Source organism: Ciconia boyciana, chromosome 19 (genome assembly GCF_034638445.1).
Source record: "Ciconia boyciana chromosome 19, ASM3463844v1, whole genome shotgun sequence".
NCBI classification, from domain to species: domain Eukaryota; kingdom Metazoa; phylum Chordata; class Aves; order Ciconiiformes; family Ciconiidae; genus Ciconia; species Ciconia boyciana.
Window position 1 is genome coordinate 5,058,100 of NC_132952.1, and position 24,253 is coordinate 5,082,352.

Genomic DNA, 24,253 nt, shown 5'->3' on the forward strand with positions numbered 1-24,253 from the left:
CATCATATTTATAATAAATAGTGTTGATTTGTTTTGCTGTCTTGGGTTGCTAAAGGATCACCTCAGGCTTTTATTTGAAAGAACAAGGGAAATATGGTAATCCTAGTTTATGTTATTGTAGGAATAAAGGAAGTCTTAAAAAGACATGCCTTGGTCACAGGTTGATTAAACACTGCTGTGAACAGTTGATGGTGCTCTGCTTAGCCTAGTGTCTTGTCTGCTATGGACTGTTTTAGTAATCTTTTAACGTTGTTCCAGAGCTGTTACTGGTGTCTAACCTTAAAACTTTACCTTGAAAATAGTGTTAAGAATTTCATACTGCTTCATTTAGGAAAAATAACCTCCCTTTTGAAGGTATTTTCAGTATGATACATGGCTTGTGTGGTCTTAATTTGCATGTCATGGGGTATTAGCATGTAACTATGAAAGCTAAGGATACTTTCTTTTGGTTTTTTTGATGTGCTTATTCTTCTCTTTAAATGTTTCGGGCCTCTTTTTGTGAGGAATGTGTCATTCAGTACACAAAGGATGAGTAGTCCTGGATTTAAGGAGGGCAAGGCACAAGGCCTCAAAAATCAAACTTTTACCGTAGTACATCTGCCATCTCCCGATTACTATATTGGTGGCAAATGATGAGATGTGGTGGTATTGTAATGTGAATGAGGCTACCAAATTTCATGTGGGGCTTAATAATCATTTGCATTGGTTATTCTACACGTAATGGCTTACGGTCTAATTTTGCAACACTGCTCTCGGCAACTTACAAGATCAGACCTAAATACATTATTAAAACTATATTGCCTCATCCTGTTACATGAGATTCAACCTCTTCAGTCATACAATAGTTAAGAGTATCTACTGAGAGTACTGAAAGTAGAAATTATATTAACGTCTGGAGCGTGACCAAAGTCAGAAGTTATTTCATGCAGTGTGAAAATACTTCCTCCTGGTTTAGATTAGAAGCAGACTAATCGCTTGGAGCATTTCTTAATGTCGTCTTCCTCTTCTCATGAAAGACTCGGCCAGTTACAAAGTCCCTTTCAAATGGGTTCATTAGCAGGGGTCAGCAGATTACTGATGCAGTCGTTCTCGGAGCAGAGAGAGACTGCTGTTTGAAACATAATGTATAGCATTGAAACACCTAATGCGTGAGCCCTGTGAACTGGGCCTTTTTTCAAAAACAGTGCTTCACATCTAATGAGGAATTCAACTGGTTGCTGCCCAGGAGCAGTAACATGGCTATGAAGAAGGTGAATTTTTCTGTTATCTTTGATACTATGTACATCTATTTATTTTTAAGAAGCAAGCTCACTGATTTCCAGAAAAGTGAACCAGACTCAAAGGAAAAAAAACTTACGGAAACTTGTACGGTGAGAAGTCATATTGGATGCAAATGAGAAATCTGGTATTCATGTGTAGTATGGAAACCGGCAAGAAGAGTGTGTAGGTGACTTCCCTGGGCTGTTTAATGTGGTCTAAATACAGTCTCTGTTTGCCTACGTGAACTTGCGAAGAACTTTCCAGTGTTGCAGGTGGTGGTGGCTGTAGGAACTGAGCAGGACTGCTATTGTTGCCTTGCTGTGGCTTTCTCAGGTCTGCAGTGCCTTGATGATTGTCACTGGTTCAGTTGCACTAGGAGAGTTGTAGTAGAAGTTACTTGCTGGTGCTGGAGCGAATGTTATTGCTTTCCTAACTTACAAAGAATAATCTAAAAATGACTATAGACAGTGGTTTTTGTTAATGTGTTCTACTTCATGATCCTATGCGTTAACCTATATCTTAGAATTTTCCTTGCTATTTGTCAAAAACAAATCTGTGGGATTTGTGTCATTTCTCTCTTGTATTTAAAAACTTACGACATCAAGAGATGGAATATTTCCTAATTACCTGTTCGCTGCCATTTGTTATCTTACACATTCTGTCTTAGCTGGTGATGGTATGGGAATAAGCTGGCCCCTTCTGATTAAAATGAAATGAAGCATTACAATTGCACAATGTTACACATTGAACAAGGGAATTGTGCCTTAATATTAAGTGGTGATTTAAATCCTTACTATTTGAAGAGGCAGGAAGATAGTCAGGGACTTTGAATAGTAACAAATTTTGCTGTGATATACCTGTATGCATAAGCAGTGTAGATTTTCTTTTGTGGTGTGTGTGGTTTTTTTTTTCTTTCCTTAGAGTGGTAGAGATGAGGTTGAGGGGAGGAGGTGAGTGTATGCTTTCTTTCTCGCTGAGTCCTATGAGTATAGTCTGGAGACGGGCTATTGCAGGACTCCCAGGGTCTCAGCGTGACTTTGGGCAGGTTGGACATATTCATAGATGTCTAAAAGACACCTAGCTCTATTTTTGGGATGAAAATATGTTGGAAGTCAAATGCCAATATTGACAGCTTTGGTTTTTGATCACTTAAGGTCATACAAGAGATCATATGATCTCTTGAAATACAGACCCTTTTTGCAAATACCTTTTAACATGTGTTTTGAAATGTTTGGCAAGGATATAGAAAGATAATTAGCTGTTGCATAGGTTTACTGCAGACAAACTTATATTTAAGCAAGACACCTCCGTCTCACAACTTTCTGTGCTTCTGCTTATTCGTTCTTGCACACAGTATTGTGTATGTTTGCTTTTTGAATAGTATTCCTGCTGTCTCATAGCAGAACTTGCTCATGTAGCTAAAGAGTAAAGATCAAAGGTCATACTTCCACTAGTAAGGTTTTACTCCTTTAAATAGTAAGTATTTGTTACTGTTTTCTGTAAATGCAATAAAGGAAGTGAGATGTAATTTTAATACATTTCAGTTGTTAAGTATTATGGAATTGTGAAGAATATGCTGACCATTTGCGTAGACAGTCTATAATATGAGACAGATCAAGCCTGCATTTCACACATGAATAAGCACACTTAATCTCATGATTACAACAGTGCTTCTGTACTGGGAAGAGAGGCTTTGTAGGAAAGAAAATTCTGACGTCTGCTCTGTCATTAACCAAAATAAGCTGCTCCTCAGAGAAAATTAGACCAATGTCTGAAATTAAAGACAGTTTCTCTAGACAGAAGTATCATCTGTCTTGATGCTTACATGAAAAGTATTTTAAAACAGTGGACAACAAAAAATATGTCCTGTTAATATCTATTGCTCATTCTGGTAACATTGTACCACTTTTTCCCCCTTTGTCTCGTAGGACTGAAAGAGAGCAGAATTTATTTGTTTCCACTGTTGTGGAATTTTATGGAGCACTTAAGTGGCATAGCTTTAGTTAGTCTTGTAGATGGTCTCTGCAACTCTCAGGATGCTGCTTTCTTTAGAGAGAAATTGCTCTAATTATAGCCGCATTTCAGTGGAGATGTCTGGTCAGCCAGCTCAGCATAGGAGCCCACCCTGCAGTTATTCTTCCATTTTGAGTAGTTCAAATACACAGGCAGTTGTGTGGAGTTAAATAAAACCGTTAATGTGGCTGAAGACCAGAGCTTTTGCCTTTGCTGCTCAGAGGGGATTTTCAAAAATAACCTGATCTACTTTTTGTTTGGGTGATTTAAATGAAGATATTTTGGAGGCTTTCTAGAAGATGAAAGGATTGCGAGAGGGCAGCTGGGTGTTCAGCCATTTAAAAGCGAAACATCCAATGGAGAAGAGCATAGCTATGTACATCTATGTATAGGGAAGGACGCTTTGGTAAATATTTGTAGACATGTTGCAGAGATGGAGGTACTAAAATAAAATTTAGAATGGAAATTGAAATTAGTTGTAAGCGGGTAGAGTTCTAGATGTATTTACACTTGCAGTTGCCTGCAAAGCAGTAATGGTCTCATTCTAATAAACACACACAAATTAATGTTTTCAGCATTACGCAAAACTCATGTCTGTCTTAAAATAAGTGACTTCACAGGAAGGCATAGGTATGTGATGTACTGGTGACTTTGATAGTAATGCACTCCTTAAAACTAGAGCTACTGTAAAATGGACATATGTTTCTGTTTCATGGAAGTATCCTTTAAAGTTACTGTTAGCTTGGTTGCTGTTGTGTACCAGGAATTTCTCTTTATGCTTTGATTTCTTTGTTGGTGTTTTCCTGGTCTGAATTTACAGCATTTGGGAATGTTTATATTTTGCCTATTTTAGTAAACATACTACAGATTATTTTTTTTTTGCCACAGACTTGCCTGTCAAGAAATCCATACACGTGCTTTCAAGGTTCACCCTTTTTGCTTCTGGAAGTCTGTCATTTTCTGGAACCTCTGTCAGCAAATTAATTTTTTTACAGTACTTTATGATTTATCAGGAGAAAGCGTAATGTATTGGTGTATGGATGGTCCCATGGCTAGTCTGTGGTGGTGATGGTGGAATGGTTGCCACTGCCTCTGTTTTAGGTTCTCCACCCTAATCTCATTTTTTGTCTCTTACCTGTGTTTTGTGGGCTGAATAGTTATCCCGCAAATCCAGTTCTGGCTTGATATGGTTGCTGGAAGGGGAAAGCTAAGTAATTGTGGCTGACAAAAGTATCATCTGTTCAAAATAATCTGCTGTGTATCATAACAAGTTCTTGTTTAACTCTTTTTTCCTGTTTTAAATGTTGTTAAGCAACCTTACAATGCAGATGTTTTCTTGGCTCCAAATGACATTAAATTCCCTAGATAATAGTTCTTGTTACAATAGCAGCTCTTTGCAGGTCCCTTGGGCCTTTTCTCCCCTAACAGCCTTTTAAAGTGAGGGAGCTATGTTGCATTACATGGACTTTTTAAAAAGTCCTATTTTTTTTTTAATGGTGTTATGGGACAACTACTTTACATTACTCAGACCTATATTGAAGTAATAATTTACATTAGCCTGAATGACTTTAGAGAAAAGGAAGTAAATACATGGCTTCGTATTTACTGTCTGTGGATCATTGTTTGTTCCCATACGTTATGACTCCAGAGGCCATTAAAGCACCTTTTTAAATGACTAGAGGAGTTCTAAGCATCATGGTTTAATAGAGTGGATCAATACAGTGGGCTGGGATCTGAATTTTTGTGCTGTGGTCGTAGTTCTGGATCTTGGTTGCTCTCTGGTTTTGAAGTGGCCACCTAGCCACTTGGCCCTGCAGCTTCTTGGCATGTGTGAGAGGTGAAAGGGGCATGGGGTTTGGCAGGGGCTGTCTTCAGGGTTTTGTGTATCGCAGCATGGTAAAGAGGGCTGAACTCTTCAGGTGGTGGCCAAACTAACAGCCTCCTATCAAAATGAGTGTGCAGACAGCTCCAGTGTCCCTGCTGTTGTTCAGATTCCTCACCAAACAGTAACAGGGAGAATGGAAAGCCTAGCTAATTTATCTGGTTAAAATTGGGAAATCTTACTGGGAGTACGGACACTTTCTAGGACTGTATTGATTTTATGTTACTGCTCTTGAATTAATATGGGGAGAAATTGTGACTGACTTAGGTTTCTGTAAGAAGTAATGTAATTCCATGTGTAAAACTGCCAAAAGCAGGTGTTCTCAGAAAGATTTTCTCAGATCACTCTTGTGAATATGGTAGATAAATTGCCTGACCACTTTCGGAGGAGGTGGGAGCTGATACGTTCACCCCAAATATTATCCCTGCTCTTTCAGTCTAATTTGTGGTCAAAGCTGACTGTCTTGTAAAATTTTGTTCTTAGTACTTATTGAATTTAAGACCTTTTGCAGATAGTTGTGCTACCTGTCCTATGCCAATCAGAATACCACAAACAAAGTGAAATGTCACTGTGCTCTCTTAGACCCTTACCACTCCAATCTTTAAAAATCCCCACATTGCCAGGTAAACCTGGCTGCTTTCTGAGGAAAGATTTAAAGATACTTGAAACATTTGTGAGTCAAATGAAATGAAACGTGTTCCTCCTCTGAAAATGTAACTCTGAAGACATGCAGAATAGCCTGTAACTTTGTGTTGATAAATGCAGAAGTAACTTTTTTGCCTTGTGAAATCCTGCTTTGCTTCTGGGAGGGATCTCCTTCACTCTTTTTTTTTTTTTTTCCTCCTGTTCCTTTAAGTTTTGTAGCATCAACATTGTGTTGAAGAGAGGGACTTATGATCTTATCTAAGCTGTCATCCTGCATAGCTCATCTGTCAAACAGACCCTCGACCTGGATTTCAGAATGATGCCATAATATCCCAAGTCAGGACGTATCAGTGTGAAGGTGGAATGTGCAGTGGGAGAGCGCTGATATGCAGCATTATACAGGCTGTGATTTAAAAACTGACAGCTGTGAGCATAGTTGGTGTAAGGCATGGCTCAGAAATAGGAGATCTCTTGTTTTTCTTTTCTCAGGTCAAGTTGGGTAAATGGGGTGGGGGGGGTGGAAAGGTCGTTGTCTGTCATGAGAAACACCTTGAATTGTCTGCCTTTATTCAAGTGATGATTACTTCTCAGCTCTGAGAGATGCTGATGAAGTCAATGCCTGTTTGTTTCTTTCTCTACACACTAGCTTCTTGAACCATTTGAGGATGATTAGCAGAGAGCAGTTCAAAGTGAACAAATATGCTTTTAATTGCATGCACTTAGAGGGCTTACAAGAGCTATGGACTGTAAATATGTAACACATAATGACCATTACTGGCCAAAGTGTTCTAGTACTATATTTGTGTTATAAACTCAAAATGCCAGCGAAGGAGATAAGGAGGACAACTGATAAGAGGCATATCATTCATTGGAGAGAGACCTGCAAGAGCTTTTTAAAAGGCTTTCAGCAGATGTGCTTCCAGGAAGGCTGCAGACTAGTCCCATGAGCATTCAAGAACAGGGAGCAGACCCCTTCAGCCACCCACTCAGCTGTGAAGCTGGTGAGGCACTAACTAGGCTGGCACACTCCTCAGAGGAGTCATGAGGTGCATGAGAATAGAGGAAGAAAAGTAACTTGTTTTTTTTACTGACCAGTGCATTAATGTTGTATGAAAAAGCTTTGTGTGTGTATATATATATATGTGAGAACTTTGGAAGCCAATTATCCTCTAAAGCTTGCAGAAAACTTAGTGAATGAATCCTGAAGTAATAAAAGGCTCATCATATTTACCTTACTTTATTCAGAGATCTCAAAGCTTTACAAACTCTCAAATGCTTTTAAGACATCTTGAGATTCTGCGACAGGTACTGCTGCATGGGGTTGTTAGACAGATGTTAGCTATCGATATTTTCTTTTTCTTTGACTAACATCAGCCAGGGAGAGTTCTAGTTCAAGGCTGTGTAAGTTGGCTGTATTTTCTTTTCTTATTTGGCATTAGAATGTGACTTGAATTGGCATGGCTGCATTCACATTCATAACCAGATCTTCCTTAACTTTTGAAACCACTTCCAGATTGTTTTCTCAAACTATGAACTGACTCCCTTCAGCATCCCAAAAAAGCCAAACAAGAACCAAACAAAAGTCACTGTGCAGCATGTCAGAGCATTTTAATTGAAGTAACCTTTTCTCAACTCCATCCCTGCCAAGCTTTCACTCTTGTTTTTCAGGTGCAGGAGTAGCAATACTAAACCAGTATTACAGTGAACACAGCACAACAGGTAATGCAACAGTAGTAGAGACTGCACGAATCTCAATTTTTTTGGCACCTATCCACTGTTGTAGAATAGTCTAGTTGGATGTGACACAAGTCTTGGGTTTTGTTGAAATACAAAGTCTAAAAGAACAGAAGGCCTAGTACTATCTATGAATTTCTGGTATTGACAGGCTTGCAATTCCATGTATGCTGCCAGATAGGATAGTTCTCTGCTGCTGCCTTCAGGAGCTGGGTTCATTTTCCTTTCCCTATTAGTGGCAGGGAGAGATCTGTGTTTAGGCTCTGTATGTGGCAGTTGACTGGAAAATACTGTGGGTAAACTCCGGCAGGATCTGGATTATGAAAGTTGGGGCAAGTATCTTCAGTAAAATCTCACTCCGAACTGTATGAAATACTGTCCAAGTGTAATGGTATAAAGCTCTTGCTGCATTTTCTTTTCTTCCTATGCTGACTTCTCATGGAATTTGACTTCAGTTTGCAGCTTGTGGATGCGTGTTGCCATGAGGCTAGTAGCTCTGGCTCTCAGTTTGAGATGATGAATGGATTGTGGGGGTGGAGAATATTCTGAGGGATATCCTGCATGAACTCTTGAAATACTTTGTCACTCTGCATGTCTGCAACTCACGTTTTCAACAGCAAATGGAAGATAGGGAAAGAATGTGGGAGAAAGTTGGTAACAGATGTTCTTGGTCTTTTCTGAAACTTAAAGGTTAAACTTCTGTGTGCCTCCCCAGGGAGGTCGAGCTCATGCAGTTAATGAGCTTTATCGTAGAAGGTGGGATCTTTTGAAGTGGAAGCTGGATAGAAGCTACTCTTTTGTGTGTTTGAAGCAGGCATGTGAGTATTTGAACCACGGTACTAGTGCTGCTTTTTGATACTTGCAGTTTAGCACTTCGTTCTGTCTGTTACAGCTGAGATTTCCTTTTCCTAATGTTGTCTTATTAGGGTTATTTATCACAAATTATCTTGAAGGTTTTCTTAACACAGTTCTTCAAACCTTATGAGTATATGGGAGAATCTTTATGGGCTGTGTTCTTTCCCTTTTTTAATTTAATCCCTTGCACTAAAACAAAGTTAAAATTCTTCCTTGACATCAGAATTAGAAAAACTCTGTGGAAGGAACTCTCGCAGTTGCAACACATACTTCCTTTAATCTGGCATTTGCTGAAAACAGTGCCTTTTTATCTTGTAATATGAGACTAAAAGCTTACAGAAGAATGGTCCTGTTGTGTTTATTAAGACTGGTAACACATGACCAAACAAATCTTGTTAAAAGATTTATCTGTCTGGCTTATATAAGAAAAAGGAATCTTCTCCATACTTTTAGTTACCCTGCATACTTAGATGCCTTCCTGTTTCAGTCTCACAGCATTTCTGTTGGACTTGCTTTCCCATTATCTTTAAAACCTGATTCTTTAATACTAGTTAAGAGGTTTAAGTACTTAATGTGCAAAGAGGTGGTATGTATGCCTGATAATGATTTCCAGGTGTACAGATCAAATAACTGCAGAGCTGTGTGGAGTGGGTAATGGCAGTTTGGCCATGTTAGGAACTCGCAGTGCCCAGGTCTGACTGTAACTCATTTCTGGTGGGAGCGGTAGTATCCTGCTTTCCTGACTTAGATGGGAGGATGTGAAGGTTTTTGTGTCTGAACACACGATGAAACTTTAATTTGAACTAGATTTAAAAAGCTGGGAAAAAAACTTAACCAGGTGAATGGGGGGTAATGATCAGTTGAAAATAATGATTATGAAGTTCTGCACTTCAGGTTTTTTTTTTAAATGAAGTTTAAAGGTTAAATCATGTCTGCTTGATTTCTCACAAGATACTTTGGCATTAAATTCTTTTAGATTGCATTTGAAAATGCATGGGCAGATCATAATCATAGTCATGATGACATCTTTCGTTCTTTCTGTCTTTGGGGCTGGAACTGAGAAAGGTTTAGTGAGAGTCAAAGCTAACGCCTGGCTACTTCTGGGTTTGACTAGAGAAGGCCTAGTCATAAGAGGCGTGTGTATCCTGTGTCCTGGAAGGTGGCTGGGACCTTTGTGTGTCACTTTCTGGGGGGATGCTGCTCACAGGTTGCCTGTCGAATAGGTGAGAGACACCAAAGACCGTTTCAGGAACGCGGGGACTGTAACTGCGGTGCTTTTCTTTCCAACTGCGTTTGCACTGAAGTGTTCCTCTTGAACTTCTGAGGGCAGAGGAGTTATCCTTGAGACTTGTCTGAAGCTGTTAGTTTTAACTGTTCTGAGAAACTGTTGTGCAATGTTAAACACTTTTTCCGTATAAAAATACTGTTTGCGAGCACTTAATATTCTTGGGATATCGTACTAAGTAGCAGAATGCTGTAGGGGCAGTGTTCTGACTTGGTGAAGCACCTGCTTTCAGACTTCTCTTTGCTTGGGACGCTTATTGCCAGCTCGCCTCCATCATGTCTGGCCCAGGCTCCTAAATTAAGGTTCCTGTCTCCTACCAGAATCCTGGTTTCCTCTGTTTCATCATCTCTGGAGACCTGAACATTTTAACAGGAGTGAGAAAGTTTGAATAGGATTAGAAGTTGTAAGTATCTGCATTTTCTGCTAGAAAGCAGAGAACAGAAGACTTCAGCAAGTAGCTCTGCAAACACATTTTTGGCTTATGTTTGACTTCTAAACAGTTTAAGATAACAAGGGCCTTTATCTCCACCCAGCATGCCATCAGACATTAAAGTTATCCCATACTGGATGTAATAAACTTACTTGGATAAATGGACATATCCGGAGGCTCTAGTTAAAAAAATCACAACAACAACAAAAAATCTTAGCGTGTGATTGTGGTGAAGCTAACATTTTTCCTTGGGTTTTTCAACTTGCATTGAACAAAGCATGGTCGGGGGCTATTCTTCCACTCCTTTGTATACCAGTCTCGGCCATTGTAAAGTGAGTGTTCCCCTTTTAGCTTAAATGACTTTTTTCCAAGATTAATCTCTAAAAAATTCCCTGTGGAAGAAGCAGTAAACCAGTATCAAAGGCAGTTAATACTCTTCAACCTGTGGTGCTGTAACCTGAATTTCTTTTCTGTAGTATGATGACAGAAGCAGCTGCTTGGGTGGTGGTTTGGTATAATGAGAATGAGGAGCTGCCAGTGAGTAAAATTACTGGAAACCCAAGCTTCAGAGCTTGCCAAAAACCACTTAAGATTTTCAGTGTATTTGCTTCTACTGTCCTAATCCAGATTTAAACATCTGTGTGATTACTGTATTTGGCAATATACATGATGTATTCTCCCTGTTTACTTTAGAGAACAAAAAAGAAGGCTCGCAATACTCTTGTAGTTTTTGTGATGGTCTTAGTTTGATGGGTTCCATGTTCATGTGTAATTACATACAGAATGATAAAAGTGCTTAACCCACTACAACATCTGTAACTGAATTGTGTTGAGTCAGCAGATATGTTTTCACAGTACTTACATTTTGGTCAAGAGTGATTAGGCAACATTATAGCTTTTGAATATGGAGTTGGGAGTAGTCTCCTGTTCCAGGGTGGTTGGTGGGTGAAGTAAGAATGTGTGAGATTAAATGCAAATGCTTAAGTTTAGACGATGTAGTATTTCAGTTGTAAGATACTTTCTGCTCTTATGGTTGAAGAGATCCTTGCAAACATTGGGTGTATGCTTCTATTTCTAAATAGCTATTTGCTTTTGGTTTCTGGTGTTAGTAAATAAAAAGTGGGGAGGTGGCAAGGGGAAATGTTGTATTTCACTGTAGAGGCAAAATATATCTTGGAATCTTTAAAACATGTTTGGATCATTGCTTAAATAATAAAGATTATTTATCAAATACTTCTCTGTGGTAATAATGGCTTGATGTTAATTAGGTGGTTGCTGATAAAACAATTTTTCTTTGATCTTCTGGTAGTCCTGTATTACTGCTACACAGTTGAGGTTGTGTAACAGTATCTTTCCTCCCTTTTTTTTTTTCCTAGTCATGATGCAACTGCTCTTAAGGTCCTGTGACTTCTTTATTCTTGGAGAGACAAAAGTAGTTATTGTTTCATGATGATGTTGGTTTAATCCTGCAATATTTTTGAAACTGAATTTTTTTTTAGTAAAATAGTGTTGGAAATGTGATATGTTTGTGTAAGAAAGTTGAATAGTACTTGCGATGAGCTTTCATCACTTGCCTTTTAATGCTAGTCGGACCAGATAGAGACTGATTAGATGAAGAGGCTTCCTGTACTGCTCATAAATACATTGGCTATGAAAATTACTTTTGTATGGCTTCTCCTGAAACAGGAGCTAGGAGGTGGTGGCAATTTTGCTGTATTTGTATCTGGAAATTTCATAGAGGAACAGACTAACTGAGCAAACTGTGGTATACGCCAATTCTTGCACAGCCCTACAGTAAACGAAATCATTATGAACATAGTGTTCATAGTGTTTATTCAATGTTACTTCTCTATGCAGAAGTTTGTCGTGCAAAAAAAAAAGGAAAGCCCCCCATAATAATTGGACTTGTAATGAAAACACTGAAGTACTTCACTTGAATTTAATCTGAACTTGTAATGAAAACACTGAAGTACTTCATTTGAATTTAATCTGAGAGAAGCAACAAGGACTTAAATCTGCAGTTATGTGGAGAGTTCTGTGAAGTCCTGCAGTGTTTGTTCTTGTTCATTAATGGCAAGAACTGGAATTCATCAGTGCTTCCTCGGCAGCCTCTGGCCCTTGATGTTTGGAGGCTTCTCTTCTTGCGCTCCATGGCAGGTTGTGTAGGGGGATTTTCCCTCTGCTGGCAAGTTGTTTTTGCCGATGCCCATAAAAAGTGTTGATGAAAATAGAAAAATAGAGTAAGGGGAAGTGCATTTGGTATGTTACTCTTGTAAAGTGATTTACCTGCCAGCCCGATGGAGGTCACTGTGGATTTGATGTGGTGTTGACCCTTGAACAGACTCCACTAGTGTAAAATGGTTCACCTGAAATTTACTTTCAAAGTAAAGTTTGGCAAGGAGCAGCTTGCACTGAAATTGTGGCTACTTTTTCAGAATTATTTGCACAACTCTGGTTCCTTGAGACTTGGAGAATACAAGGAGGAGCTCAGAATGTTTCAGGATGCAGATAAAATTAATATGGATGAATTATCTGTCAGTTATGAATCAGTTTTGGTTTCTTTTTCCTTCAGACAGGAACTTTAAATTCCTTTTTCCTTTATGTTTAGAGATGTGAAGTGGTTGGCACCTTCTTAGCTTTTCATCTTGAGGCTTCAAGGAAAAAGCTCTGTAGCTGGCCAGGTTTCAAGCCTGCTTTTTCTGTTGTTTGCCACCCATCCCCAATAATGAACTATTGTGGTGACGGATGGATTATTTTTTTTAACTTAGAAATTACTTAAAAAAAAAAAAGAAAAAAAAAAAAAGGACGTTCTGCACTTTGCAGTCAAAAGAAGGTGCTTGCGCTGCAGTTGGCTGTGCCAGAAGAGGGGTGTGATCTTTTATAGTGTTGAAAAGATGGTAATACTGAGATCTTCCGCTTGGAAGATAGGCTTCCACCCTTGAGAGAGAAAAGTAAAACTGATGCAGCTTCTTTTCGGACACTTGGCTTAACAAGTCTCTTGATAAAAGTTGTGGTAATTCTATCATCAAAATTAGTGCTTTATGCTCAGGGGAGAGAGCTGAAGAAAATACATAGGTTGCGTATAGATGGGACTGTTTTAAGAGTTGTTTCCTGAAAGCATTTGTAGTTGTTTCCTGTTTGCGTTTGTAAGCCCTAAGAAAGCTGTCGTCAAAGAAGTGATGTTGGAACATAAAAATTCATTTGGTTATAGCTTCATTGCATTTAGTTACTACCTGTGCATATGCTAAGCTTTGTTAGTGCAGTTAGAAAATTAAATGAACAGAAGGTGTTTTCCATCATGATTTTGTGCAACTTGGACCTTGCATAACCTAAGAGCATAAGAACCAGTGGTACCTATGCTGGTGATAAACCTAACTGGTAAATTTAAGATAGATATCTGCACGTGAGCGGAGTTCCGTATTGTGTTGTCTCTTAATGATATTGAACTGTGCAAGTGCTTCTTAGATGCTGCTGAGACATTCTGGACTTCACTGAAAACAAGACAAAAGGACTTGCTCCTTGGCTTTTTTCCTTTAAGTTCGCCAAAATTAACTTGTAAAGAACATTCAAGTTTTAATAAACAGGAAGGGGTAGTGATATATGACAAGTAAGACAAGAAGTAATGGAAAAAGCTCTGAAAAGAATAGCCTTTTTGTTTAGGTTTCAGTTTCTTGTGTTTTTGTACCTAACTCAAAAATGGAGTCTTTGAGAACTGGGGCTAGTATATAAGGATAATCAGAAGTGGCTGGATTTTATCTATCCTTGGAGGTAATTGAATAAAGTTTTTAGGTGTATCCTATATCCTTTAGTTTCTGATCTCTAAAGAACACATAAAGATCTCTTGTGCATAGGTTAACATGCCACTGCCTGTAACTTAGATTGTCCTGGGAAAGTAATTAGTCTTCATACAAAATTGACTTTAGAGAGTAAATAATCTGTTCATTTTGAATCAACAACAGTAGGGAAAAAAACCACCCCAACAACTCAAGCTTGCTACTGGGGAATTTCCTAGCCTCTAGAAATTTAAGGCATTTCTTACTGAGTCCCTGTAGACCATTACTATCTCTATTATCTGCAGCTTCTCTGGCAATTGACAGATTCATTGTAGTCTTCTCTACTGGAGTTCTGTTGGATTCCCTTTGTGTGTTATCAGAATGATGGCAGCTGCTATAAGGAGGAAAGAAAATAGAATCATTTCCTACCTGGATGATCGGTTCATTCAGGAAATGCCCGAGAGATTCAAGCCACAGCTTGAATTGTATCAGCAAAAGCAATTTGTCTCTCTCTGGCTATTTCCATTGCTGGAAGTAGTAGTCAACAGGGACAAGAATATTGTAGTCTGAGTTTCATGTAAGAGTGAAGAAATTTCAAATACACAGGATCACTGACTTCTCAGCTGATTTCTTAAAAATCAAAATAGCCTTTTTCTTTCTCTAATGTGGTTTCAGGTGCTTAATGCATGAACGTTCAATCTTCTTAGGTCCCTGACTTTCATGCTATAGCATTCTACACAGTGGACTAATTTCAAGTTGCAGTAAATAATAGCTTCCTGAAAACTTACAAATTAGATGTGGGTAAATTCAGCTTTATCCTGAATTGGTGAACTAGGGAAAAAAGGTAACTTGCCTTTGTATGTTGGATGCGCCCTTCTTGAAATATCCTTTCGCGAATATTTACAGAAAAAACGGTATGTTATGATTCTTGTTTGGTAGTAGCTGTAACTGTTCAGACTGCTGCTGTTGAGTGATATTAAAAGGCACTTGTAAATACTTCAGTCGGTGCAAATTCCTAGAGCCTTTGCAGAGAAGGTACCAAAAATGCTAATGGATGTGCTGCTGGCTGTCACTCAGATGTATCGTGCAACCTGTCGGTCCAGATCATTTCAATTTGACCAATAGAAAGGACATTTTCAGGAAACTCGATTTTGAGTCAAAAGAATAAAGGATAAGCTGCATAGGGCCAGTATTCATTGCCTTTCATTTGACTGAGGTACTGTAATAGTGTCTCACGGGGAATTAATCCAGACCCCAGTTGCAGGGTACTGGCGGGGAGTTAGTGAGCGGCTGCGTGGTGCTTAGCTGCCCACGGGGTTCAACCACGACAGTAGGCAACTGTTCTGTGCGCTTGGTTGTGGTTTGAGGATCCTGGCCCGTAGGTCCAAGCTTGCAAATAGTCTTGTACCAGCAAGCCCAATTTTTTAAACCTAAACTTGCATTGAAGGAAAAAAAGATGCAGTTGATGTTAACTGTATTGATCAGGGAAGTAAAAACATAGGATTATCTCTTCTCTTCCTATTCCCCAACAGGAAACTGAATGTGTGAAGGTGATGAGTTACAAAAATCCGTCTCCATGTGTTCTGTTATTAGTAAAGCAAGCATGAAAGGTTGTATTTTTGATATGTAGAAAAGCAGATTTTGTTAGTGCACTTGTAACTGCTGTGATTTGGTTTGGTTTCAATTAATGCATTCCTGTAATCTGTGGATTACAGGTTAGTTCTATTTTTGGAGAAGCAGGGTAGGGGGAAGACTTCCTAACAGATTGCCCTGGAGGTCCAGATGGCATTCTTTACTCTGTACTGGTTTTGTAGGGCATCCGTTGCTAGTGGTGTTGAGATGTAAAACCCCACAGCCATTTGCTAAAGTTTTTCATTTGCTTTGAGAGAAAAAAAGTTGTAGACTCTTCCTTTCTTGGGCTTGTCCCTTCCTGAATGTGGTTTTTTTCACTTGCATGCTTCCTATTCAGCTTCAGGTATAAAATGATATGTGTTCTCAGTGAGCACTTCCCATCCAAGAAGTTGTTATATTTCTGTAGTGAACAAAATAATTTTTTTAAGGAGTTGAGATCTTTTTGAGGATGGAGATAGGTTCAAACATTTTACAGACACTACATAAGTTATCATTTCTATGAATGCTTCAACAGACCGCCTTGTATTTTACTGTCTTGTGTTTTCCATACTGAATTGCTTTAGGATGTGGGGTTTTCTTTGGTTTTAATTTTTGTTTTCAGAAATTGAAATAATTTTGAATATTAACATGGGCTTTTCCCCTCTTTCTCCCCCCCCCCACCCCTTCAAGAACCTTTTTAAAACGCTGGGGTTGTTGGAGTGGTTGAATTTTTCCTGGATTTGAGTGAGAAATTCAGAAGACTGAAGCCCAGGCTCACTGTCTACCTTTCACGGAGGCCCAGCCGTGAGAGGACAGAAGAAGGCACGTGGCGAATCATGACAGCGGACAAAGAAAAAGACAAAGACAAAGAAAAGGACAGGGATAGAGACCGGGATAAGGAGCGAGACAAGAGAGACAAGGTGAGGGAGAGTGAGAACTCGCGTCCTCGACGGAGCTGTACGTTGGAAGGAGGTGCCAAGAATTATGCGGAAAGTGACCATAGTGAAGATGAGGACAATGACAACAACAGTGCCACCACAGAGGAGTCCACCAAGAAAAGCAAGAAGAAACCACCCAAGAAGAAGTCCCGATATGAGAGAACAGACAACGGTGAAATAACGTCCTTTATCACAGAGGATGATGTTGTATACAGGCCTGGAGGTAAGAAATTCTTATGTTTCCTTTGAAAGTAATTGTGCACCAGAGCTACCAGTTAGTTGGCTGCAGCAGGCAGCACAATGTGCTGTCTGTTAATTTAAATCATGATTGTCCTAGGGGCAGGTTGCCACATTTCCACTGGAGACAAATATGGATATGCATGCAAAAGCTTTTGACTATATCTTGTAATGTCTAATTTGTTGGAATGAACTTAGTTCCTCTTTGAAAAAGAGCCACCCTTTTTTCTTTCTGCTGCATTAATTATCTGTGTATCGTATGGAATCTCTGTCCCTGGGAATTGCAGAACTAAATTGGATAAAGCACTGAGCACTTTACTCTAACTTTGAAACGAGACCTGATCTGAGCTAGAGATTGGACTCGGTGGCATATAGAGATTTTTCTCACAGGTTTTTCTGCGAATCTGTGATTTCTTTGTAGAGCTCCTCTCCTGTCTTCTGTTTGTGAAATATAAATCAGGTGCCTTAAGATCTCATACCTATTATGCCATTGACTTCACCCCCCTTGTTAATAGCTAGCTAATGCCTACGCACAGCAGCTTAGCTGTGGTCAAAACAGGCAGTGTCAGTATCAGCAAGTATCTGGGATGTTTTGGGGCCGGAAGCAGAAGCCTGCAGTGTGCTCTGGATGTCTTGGACGTGCCTCTTAATTACTGCCAAGTTCACATAAGACTTCTAAGGTCTCATGGAAGGTTTCAAGATCTAACCTGTGGCTGCTGCCAGCTAACTTTCTCCTCAAAAGGAAATTGTACTTGAAAATTAGATTATTCAGCTAGCTGTATTCCTCATTTTTGAGTAAGAACTTCTGTGTTCATCTACACAGCATTTTAAAAGTGTTGATTGCAGTTGTTTGTTCCACCACAAGGAGTAGTTATGTTTGGCTTTACTGTTCAAAGCACTGGCTTAAGGGCTCTGGTAGTTTTATATTACTTTTCTGTAAAATGATCAGTATGTTGTAGTAACACTGCTGGAGCAAGAGAGAGATAGAGTCAAACTAAAACCCATGGAAACTAATGAGGTAAAATCTTGTCCGATTTTTCCATGAGGTGCTGTATATCCTAACTACCAAAATCTCATTGTATGAGTACGGATGTAAATGTTTTAAATGCTCTATCCAGCTGTAGCTGCTCTAAAAGCTCTAAAGTGCTAGTTGTATGTGTATCAGCTGCAGATACAGATGGGCTGAAATTCTGCTGGTTTCGGAGGTGTTGCATTCCATACTTGTTTTTCCATGTGAAAGTTGTAGAGTCTGTTTGCACTTAGATCTACCAACGCTTGTCAGAATAGCTTTTCTATTGAAATGCTTCAAATATCATTTCAAATCATTCAAAAGAGATGTTTTTCTCTTGGTCAGGGCTTGTAGCTGAGTAATATTTGTCGCTTGAGCAGTAGCAAGAGGGAGCCTGCAAAAGCATCAGCTTTGGTGGCAATCTTATTTTCAGTGTCAGAAGATGAAAGATAATTTAGAATCTGTTAAGAACAGCTGTTGCATGGGCTCGGTAGTACAATGAGATACACTGGCTTTATTGCTAAAAGACTTTGCTTAAAATTAAGATGGCAAATCAGTTTGTGATCTTGATTTTTATCCTGTAGTAGGATGGAGAAGTATTAGCACTCTTTATTCAGTAGGTGCGGTGCTTGGGGTACCTCTCATGTAGCAGTACTTGGAGAGAGGGATATTTGCAGAACAGCAGGAATTGGTACTGTGGTTATACAGAGTTTGCACCTTTGCCAGATAATTGACAAAGGAGCGGAGAGAGCCTGTAAATGCTGGTAGTGCGGGGAGAGCTTAGATTGTTTATGCTGTATTTTTCACGAGAGTATCCATTCAGAAGAGAAATCTTCTTTATGTACAGACTGGTAAGAGCTTCGGTTATGGCTTGTACCTACTCTCTTGCCAGCAATTACACGCTGGGGAAGATTCTATTTATGGCCTGAAATGCAAGGTAGAGCCTCAGTCACAGCACGGGCAGGGAGATGTGTCAGAACCTGGACGCAGCAAATACTCTGTAAATGCTGGCCAAGTACCACTCGCGCCTTATGGGACTTCAGGGAGCACCCATGGTTGATAGTGTGGGAGAACAGTCTTCTCCAACAGGCAGAGTACTTCGTCAAACGCGTTTTGGTGATGGTGGTTGCAGAACCAATGGTAAGGGAGCTGGCTGCTTGGGGAGCAATTCCTCCTTATACGAGTGGTGTTTGGCAGGGTTTGGAAGAGGTTGCACGGTCTGGTAGAGGATTTGAAAGCTCGTTTGCCCAGTCTCAACTAAGACTAGTGCTGGCCGTGGGCAGCTTGCTTCATTTTCTCTTTGCCCATCTTTCTGCACTGTTTGAAGAAAAGGGGATGGGGGGAAGTGGTTGTATCTGATCTGGAGGAGGCTATCTAGTGAAAGAACAAGGAAAGCCATAGAACTCGTGGTAATTGAGATATTTTATACTTGTTTTGTAATTTTAAAATGTGCTTATTAAAGTTTACTTTTTATTAGTAGTAACTAGCATAAGAGTTGTACCCTAGCAGTGATACTTCAGATACTGTTCAGTTTGCTCTTTGTGCTTTTTGTAAACTTGCATCTGTCTCTTGTCTTGAAAACTACGGAGAGCAACGAGAACACACATTACTGGCTAGCTCATTGTTGGAGGGACATGAGCCTAGCTGAAACCTTAATTGACTATAATGCTTTTTAAATTTTATTTAAAACATAATTTCTTAACAGGAGTGAGAGCTTGAATACACGTTCAAGTGCGTAAGATATTCTAAAGCAATTCTAGCATCTATTATAGAAGAAAATATTAACTTCTGTCTTATGGCTAGGTTACATATAGGGAGATGCATTTGTAGCGAAGGGTACAATTTATATAAAATTTAAGAGGGATTAAGAGTTTAAATTAATGAGACTTGCACAGCAAGGATTAGAAAGATGAAAATTAAAGGTGTGTGCAGAATGGATAGCTGTTTTCAGCTTATGTCTTTTAGGCTTTAAGAAAAGGAAATCCTTTCCATTTGTTTGATTCTTTCCCTTAAATACTCTTATCTGTTATGGATTGAATGTTAAAGGTCTGCATTTTCTTACTATGAAGTCCTTGGTTAAAATCTTTTTCTATGTTTACCCCATTGCTGTATAGTACTTAATTCAACACTTAATGTTACTTTTTTTCTGTGCTGAGCTCAGCAGCTATATTTGAGTAATAGCAAATAAACTGTAACTAAATAGATAATCAAGATCATCGGAGTTTTTTCAAATGAAAGGTTACACTGCATTGTTACTATATAAATACTGTTCTTATTAATTTGCATAGATAGAATGAATGCATGCATAGCTTTAAACCATGTATTAAAATTTATTGAGTAGAGCTTAGACAACACTATGCAATTAATCTTCTCGACTTTGGAAATCACACAGGCCTATCCTAAAAGCTTGTTGGCCCACTTCCCCATCTGTCCTCTCAGTTTCCACAACCTCCCTCCCATTTCCTTCCAGGTCTAATCTGTGGTTGTTTGTTGTTATGGTGGTGGTTCCCCCCGCCCCCGGAGTTCTTACCTTGCTTTTATCAAAATGACTGTCATGGTAACAAATTAATTTTTATTGTACATTTGCTTATAGGCTTCCTTAGCATAAGGTGATGATAGTCTAAGATAGTTACATCAAGACTGAGATTTTTTTTTCTCCTCTTAAATTCAGTCAGATTATTTAATGTTGAATTTACTTCCATTTCTAGTGCAGATTGATTCCCTTCTATCCTACTGACTTTTGCCAAAATACAGCACGGTTTGAAAGGGTTGATTTCCCATACAGTTTATATGCACGTGCAATATGGTTAACACATGGCTCCTAATTGGGTGTAGTCTAAAACTGGTGGTCTGGTTTTGTAGTATGTTTTTTGCAGTTCCACTTCTCTGATTGTCAGACTGTAAGCGAATTTGAATACTTTGATACTCTGCTGTGCAAACCAGACTTTATAACTACATCTGTTGTTTGGGTTCGACAGTTGGTCTCCGTGTACGGTTTTCTGTATAGAAGAACGTACTGAAGTGCTGTCAGTCGAATGGCTGTCAATGTATTGTACTGGACTTCCGTGGCTAAGGTGCTTTTGGAACGGCTGTCCAGGCTTTTTCCAAGTGCCATGCTACTCCAAACACTGTTGAGTAATGTAGCGGCTTTTGTAGAGGCCCTGCTTTTGATACTTGGTTAAGAGAATGACTTGCCTAGCTGGAAGGGGGAGCTATGTGATGGAAAACAAATAGCGCTGTCAGTAACTTTAAATTTCTGGCCAACGTAATGAAGGATGAAAAAGGTAGTGATGATACCGTTCCAGAGAACTTTTTTCCTTCCCTGTTCTGGAGGGCAACAACATGCTTGAAGTCTTACAAGGACCTGACATACGGAGGTATTTTTCTTGTGTATCTTCAGCTTGTCCTTGATAACGTGGAGATTTTCTTTTCAACGTCCCATTAAATTGCTCTTATGAAGTGAATGGGTTAAGATTCCAGAAAAAGTACATAGCAGAAATATCTGCATCAAAATAATAGCTGATTATGTGGATACTTTATTGCCCTGTTCCTTTTTGTTCTCTGAACTCTTGTATACCTTTCTTGCTGGAGGAGGCTGTATCATCCCCATCCCCTTTCACCCTCAGTCTGTTCAACACATCGGGAAGGGGTATTACTGTATTAAAGCCACAGAACTTAATACTGAGGATATTGTTGCTACGGAGCAGACTGCTGTAATGTCATCATGATGGCACCTTGAACGCTGGACTGGAAAAACTTTGTTGGATGAAAGTCTAAGTTGATTTGGAGCCTCAGGAAACCAGATGATTTGATGATATGTCACCTGGAGATGAGGACAATATTGTTTGCTCTGCCTACGTAGAAACATTTAAAAGGATCTGCAGGAATTAAAAGGATTTATGAGGATCTGTTTCTACAGTGACATCAGTAGCTATATAAACAGCACATCAGCAAGAGGAATCAACATGAGGTAACACAAGGTGAAAGGCTTCTGCAGGAGGAGTAGTGCATTATAGGGCTTTTATCGTTTTCTAGCGAATTGCTTTGGAATAGCTTGCATGAGAGCCTCTTTGTTCTAGGTGTGTTAAGATCTGTGGAAGATGAGGTGCAGAGTATTAGATCTGGAAAGTGTGGTTTGATATGGTGCAGGGAAAAAGGCAGAATTAGCTTTATGTGGATCCTGGAACATTTGGCCTAGTATAAGAAGAAATAGGAATGTGTGTCTGCCACTTTGAGACGTTTTAGGCAATCACTGTTTGGGTAATCCATTATTGGACTTTTTGGTTTATTTGCTTTTTTTAAGGTATGGGAAATCACTGTCACTAGGCTGAAAGTGAGATTGCTACTGGAAAATATAACTTGAGTACTAACTTGTCTGGATTTACAGGCTGATGTCACTTGAAAGTTTTGTTAGATTTCTGTCGCCGAGTGCTGTTTAGGCAGCACCATAACCCCATAAGCTATATCTGGACAGGCATCGGAGAAGGAGAGAGAGACTGAATTTGCAGGTCGGATGCACTGTTGTGAAATAGTGCTGCTCAGTTGTCACCAACTGTATCAAAGTGAGATCTTACATACTTTTCACTTCGATACGTTCTGTGATTATAGTGTATGTGGCCATTTTTCAAAGGGAGCGCTTCATAAGCTATGAAATAGTTTGCAGTCTTCAGTGGCTCAGATTTGAAGCCTGCAGGTGTTGGGTTATTGCACTATCACAATGAGAAAATAACGAAAGATGGTGGGTCATCCTCTGTGTGAATCTGCGGGCCTGACATCAAAGTCTGCCCTGTGGAGTGTGGCCAATGGAGTTCCAATCACAGTGGAACCAGAATTATATTTACCTAAGATCTAGTCGGACTGAGATTTCTTCTAGGTATCTTAAAATCCACTGTCGGTTTGGTTAGCAAGCAAGTATTAGGCCTTCTACATGTCTAAGCTTTAGTTTTTGCTGGCATAATTAATTGTTAAATGTTCCCTTTGTTATAACTGTGCTGAGATATTTTGTGTTGTTGTAACTCAGGAAATTGCTGAAATGGTTGTTTTAATCTAGAAACCTCCATCAGCCTTGTAAAAATATATATAAACAAAAACCAAACCAAAGTGCTTCCTCCCTCTATTTACTTTGTTAATAAGTGGTATACTGGTATTTGGGTTGAATGTTGGTGAAGTTGAAATGCAGGAATTTGGCTTATGCTCTGACAGTGATTGGCTTGTATTTGACATTGACCCATGTGTTTGTCATTCTTTCAGATGCTGCCTTCTATTTATTCTGACAGCTTTACCAGCTGAGAAAGGTGGCCATGCCAGAATGAAATATAAAGATACATATAATCTAAACATGATTTTTTTTTCTATAAACCTTGAAGTTCTGGCAAGTGTTTCTAGACTGCTAAAAAGTTTGGGGGGAAAAAAGTTAATTCTTTTCTGGGAAGTTTTAAAATTTGAATTTTATGCTTGGGCAGAAGGAAGAAATGCAATGAAATTATCTTTTCAGCTGTACATTTTAATTTTTGGAAGTCTTTGGCCAGACTGTTGTTTTTCTGTCTGTGTTGCATGGATTCACCAAGTTTTGTCATGGAGATGTGTATTTTTGCATGTGTGGTCTTCTCTTCCCTCCGAAGCTTCATAGCTGAGATGAGCATGTATTCTAACATGATGCGCTCTGTATTTCCCTCTTCGTTTGAAAGTCTGTTACCATCGTGTTACTAGATTATTGAAGTAATCAGATATTCAGTGACAGACTTTCAGCTGCTGTAAATAGGAATAACCTCAGGAGCTGTGCTGCTTAATGTGTTTATAAGAGTTCCCTTATTTTTCACACTCACACCACTGTGTTTCCAACCTTTCTGCATATGCGAATAGTGGCGAGGAAAACTCGTAACAGTCTTTTTTCAGAAGAAGAGATTATCTTTAAGACTTTTGTTTCAGTGGAAACAAATGGATTCTTTACCCATTACTCCTTTAGTAGTTAAAAGAAGGAAAAAAAAAAGAGAAAAGGCTTGGATTGGTAGGTGAGTCTTAAAACATGTCAGGAGGGTTAACAAAATGCATAAAAGCATTTAAAAATACATAAGTGTCACAGAAGGATTTTCTTTGCAGTTGATTGAAGAGTGTAGAGAACTGTTTCCACATGCAGCTGAAACTTATGTTGTTACTATTCTGTGCTATTGGATAGGATAGCAGTTGTAATTTGGTTTTATTACCAGCATTTGAGATTGTATGAAAAGTGTTGTTTTTAAAGATCAGGTGAGTAGGTGAATAATATTAAGTGCAGAAAATAACTAAGGCTACATGACAGCCTACATTGACTACTTAACTGCATATAACTAATTTTCTGTATATGTGCTGTGAGTATAAGCAGTAAACATAAGCCAAACTGGGGGGAAAAAAAAAGACAATGCATTTACGGAGTTCATATTTACTCTTAAAGGTGGGAGGCATTGCTCTGTATATGGACAGCTGTTGGTGCTTGACAGATGGAGTCTTAAGTGCAGATCAAGGTTGATCTAGCAAATGGATTCCTCTGGCTTTGTTTGGGTCTTGTGTATAAATCACGCAGAGCAGCACGAAGGAGGCGAGCC

The 24,253-nt window shown here is 39.1% G+C and overlaps 1 protein-coding gene across 7 annotated transcripts in view; it reads left to right on the forward strand.

Moving 5' to 3' along the window:
• The window catches only part of RERE (arginine-glutamic acid dipeptide repeats), a 258,495-nt gene that overhangs the window by 61,208 nt on the left and 173,034 nt on the right, over window positions 1-24,253 (forward strand). For 5 of the 7 annotated variants that reach the window (XM_072883764.1, XM_072883759.1, XM_072883763.1 and 2 more), the window contains exon 2: window positions 16,179-16,649. The exons of 1 other annotated variant lie outside the window; for it this stretch is intronic. In XM_072883764.1, the coding sequence (XP_072739865.1) occupies window positions 16,325-16,649 (325 nt within the window). In that variant the 5' untranslated portion in view covers window positions 16,179-16,324. Of the gene's footprint in view, window positions 1-16,178; window positions 16,650-24,253 lie in introns of those variants that run through there. One more of the 7 variants, XM_072883765.1, reaches the window with a different exon arrangement.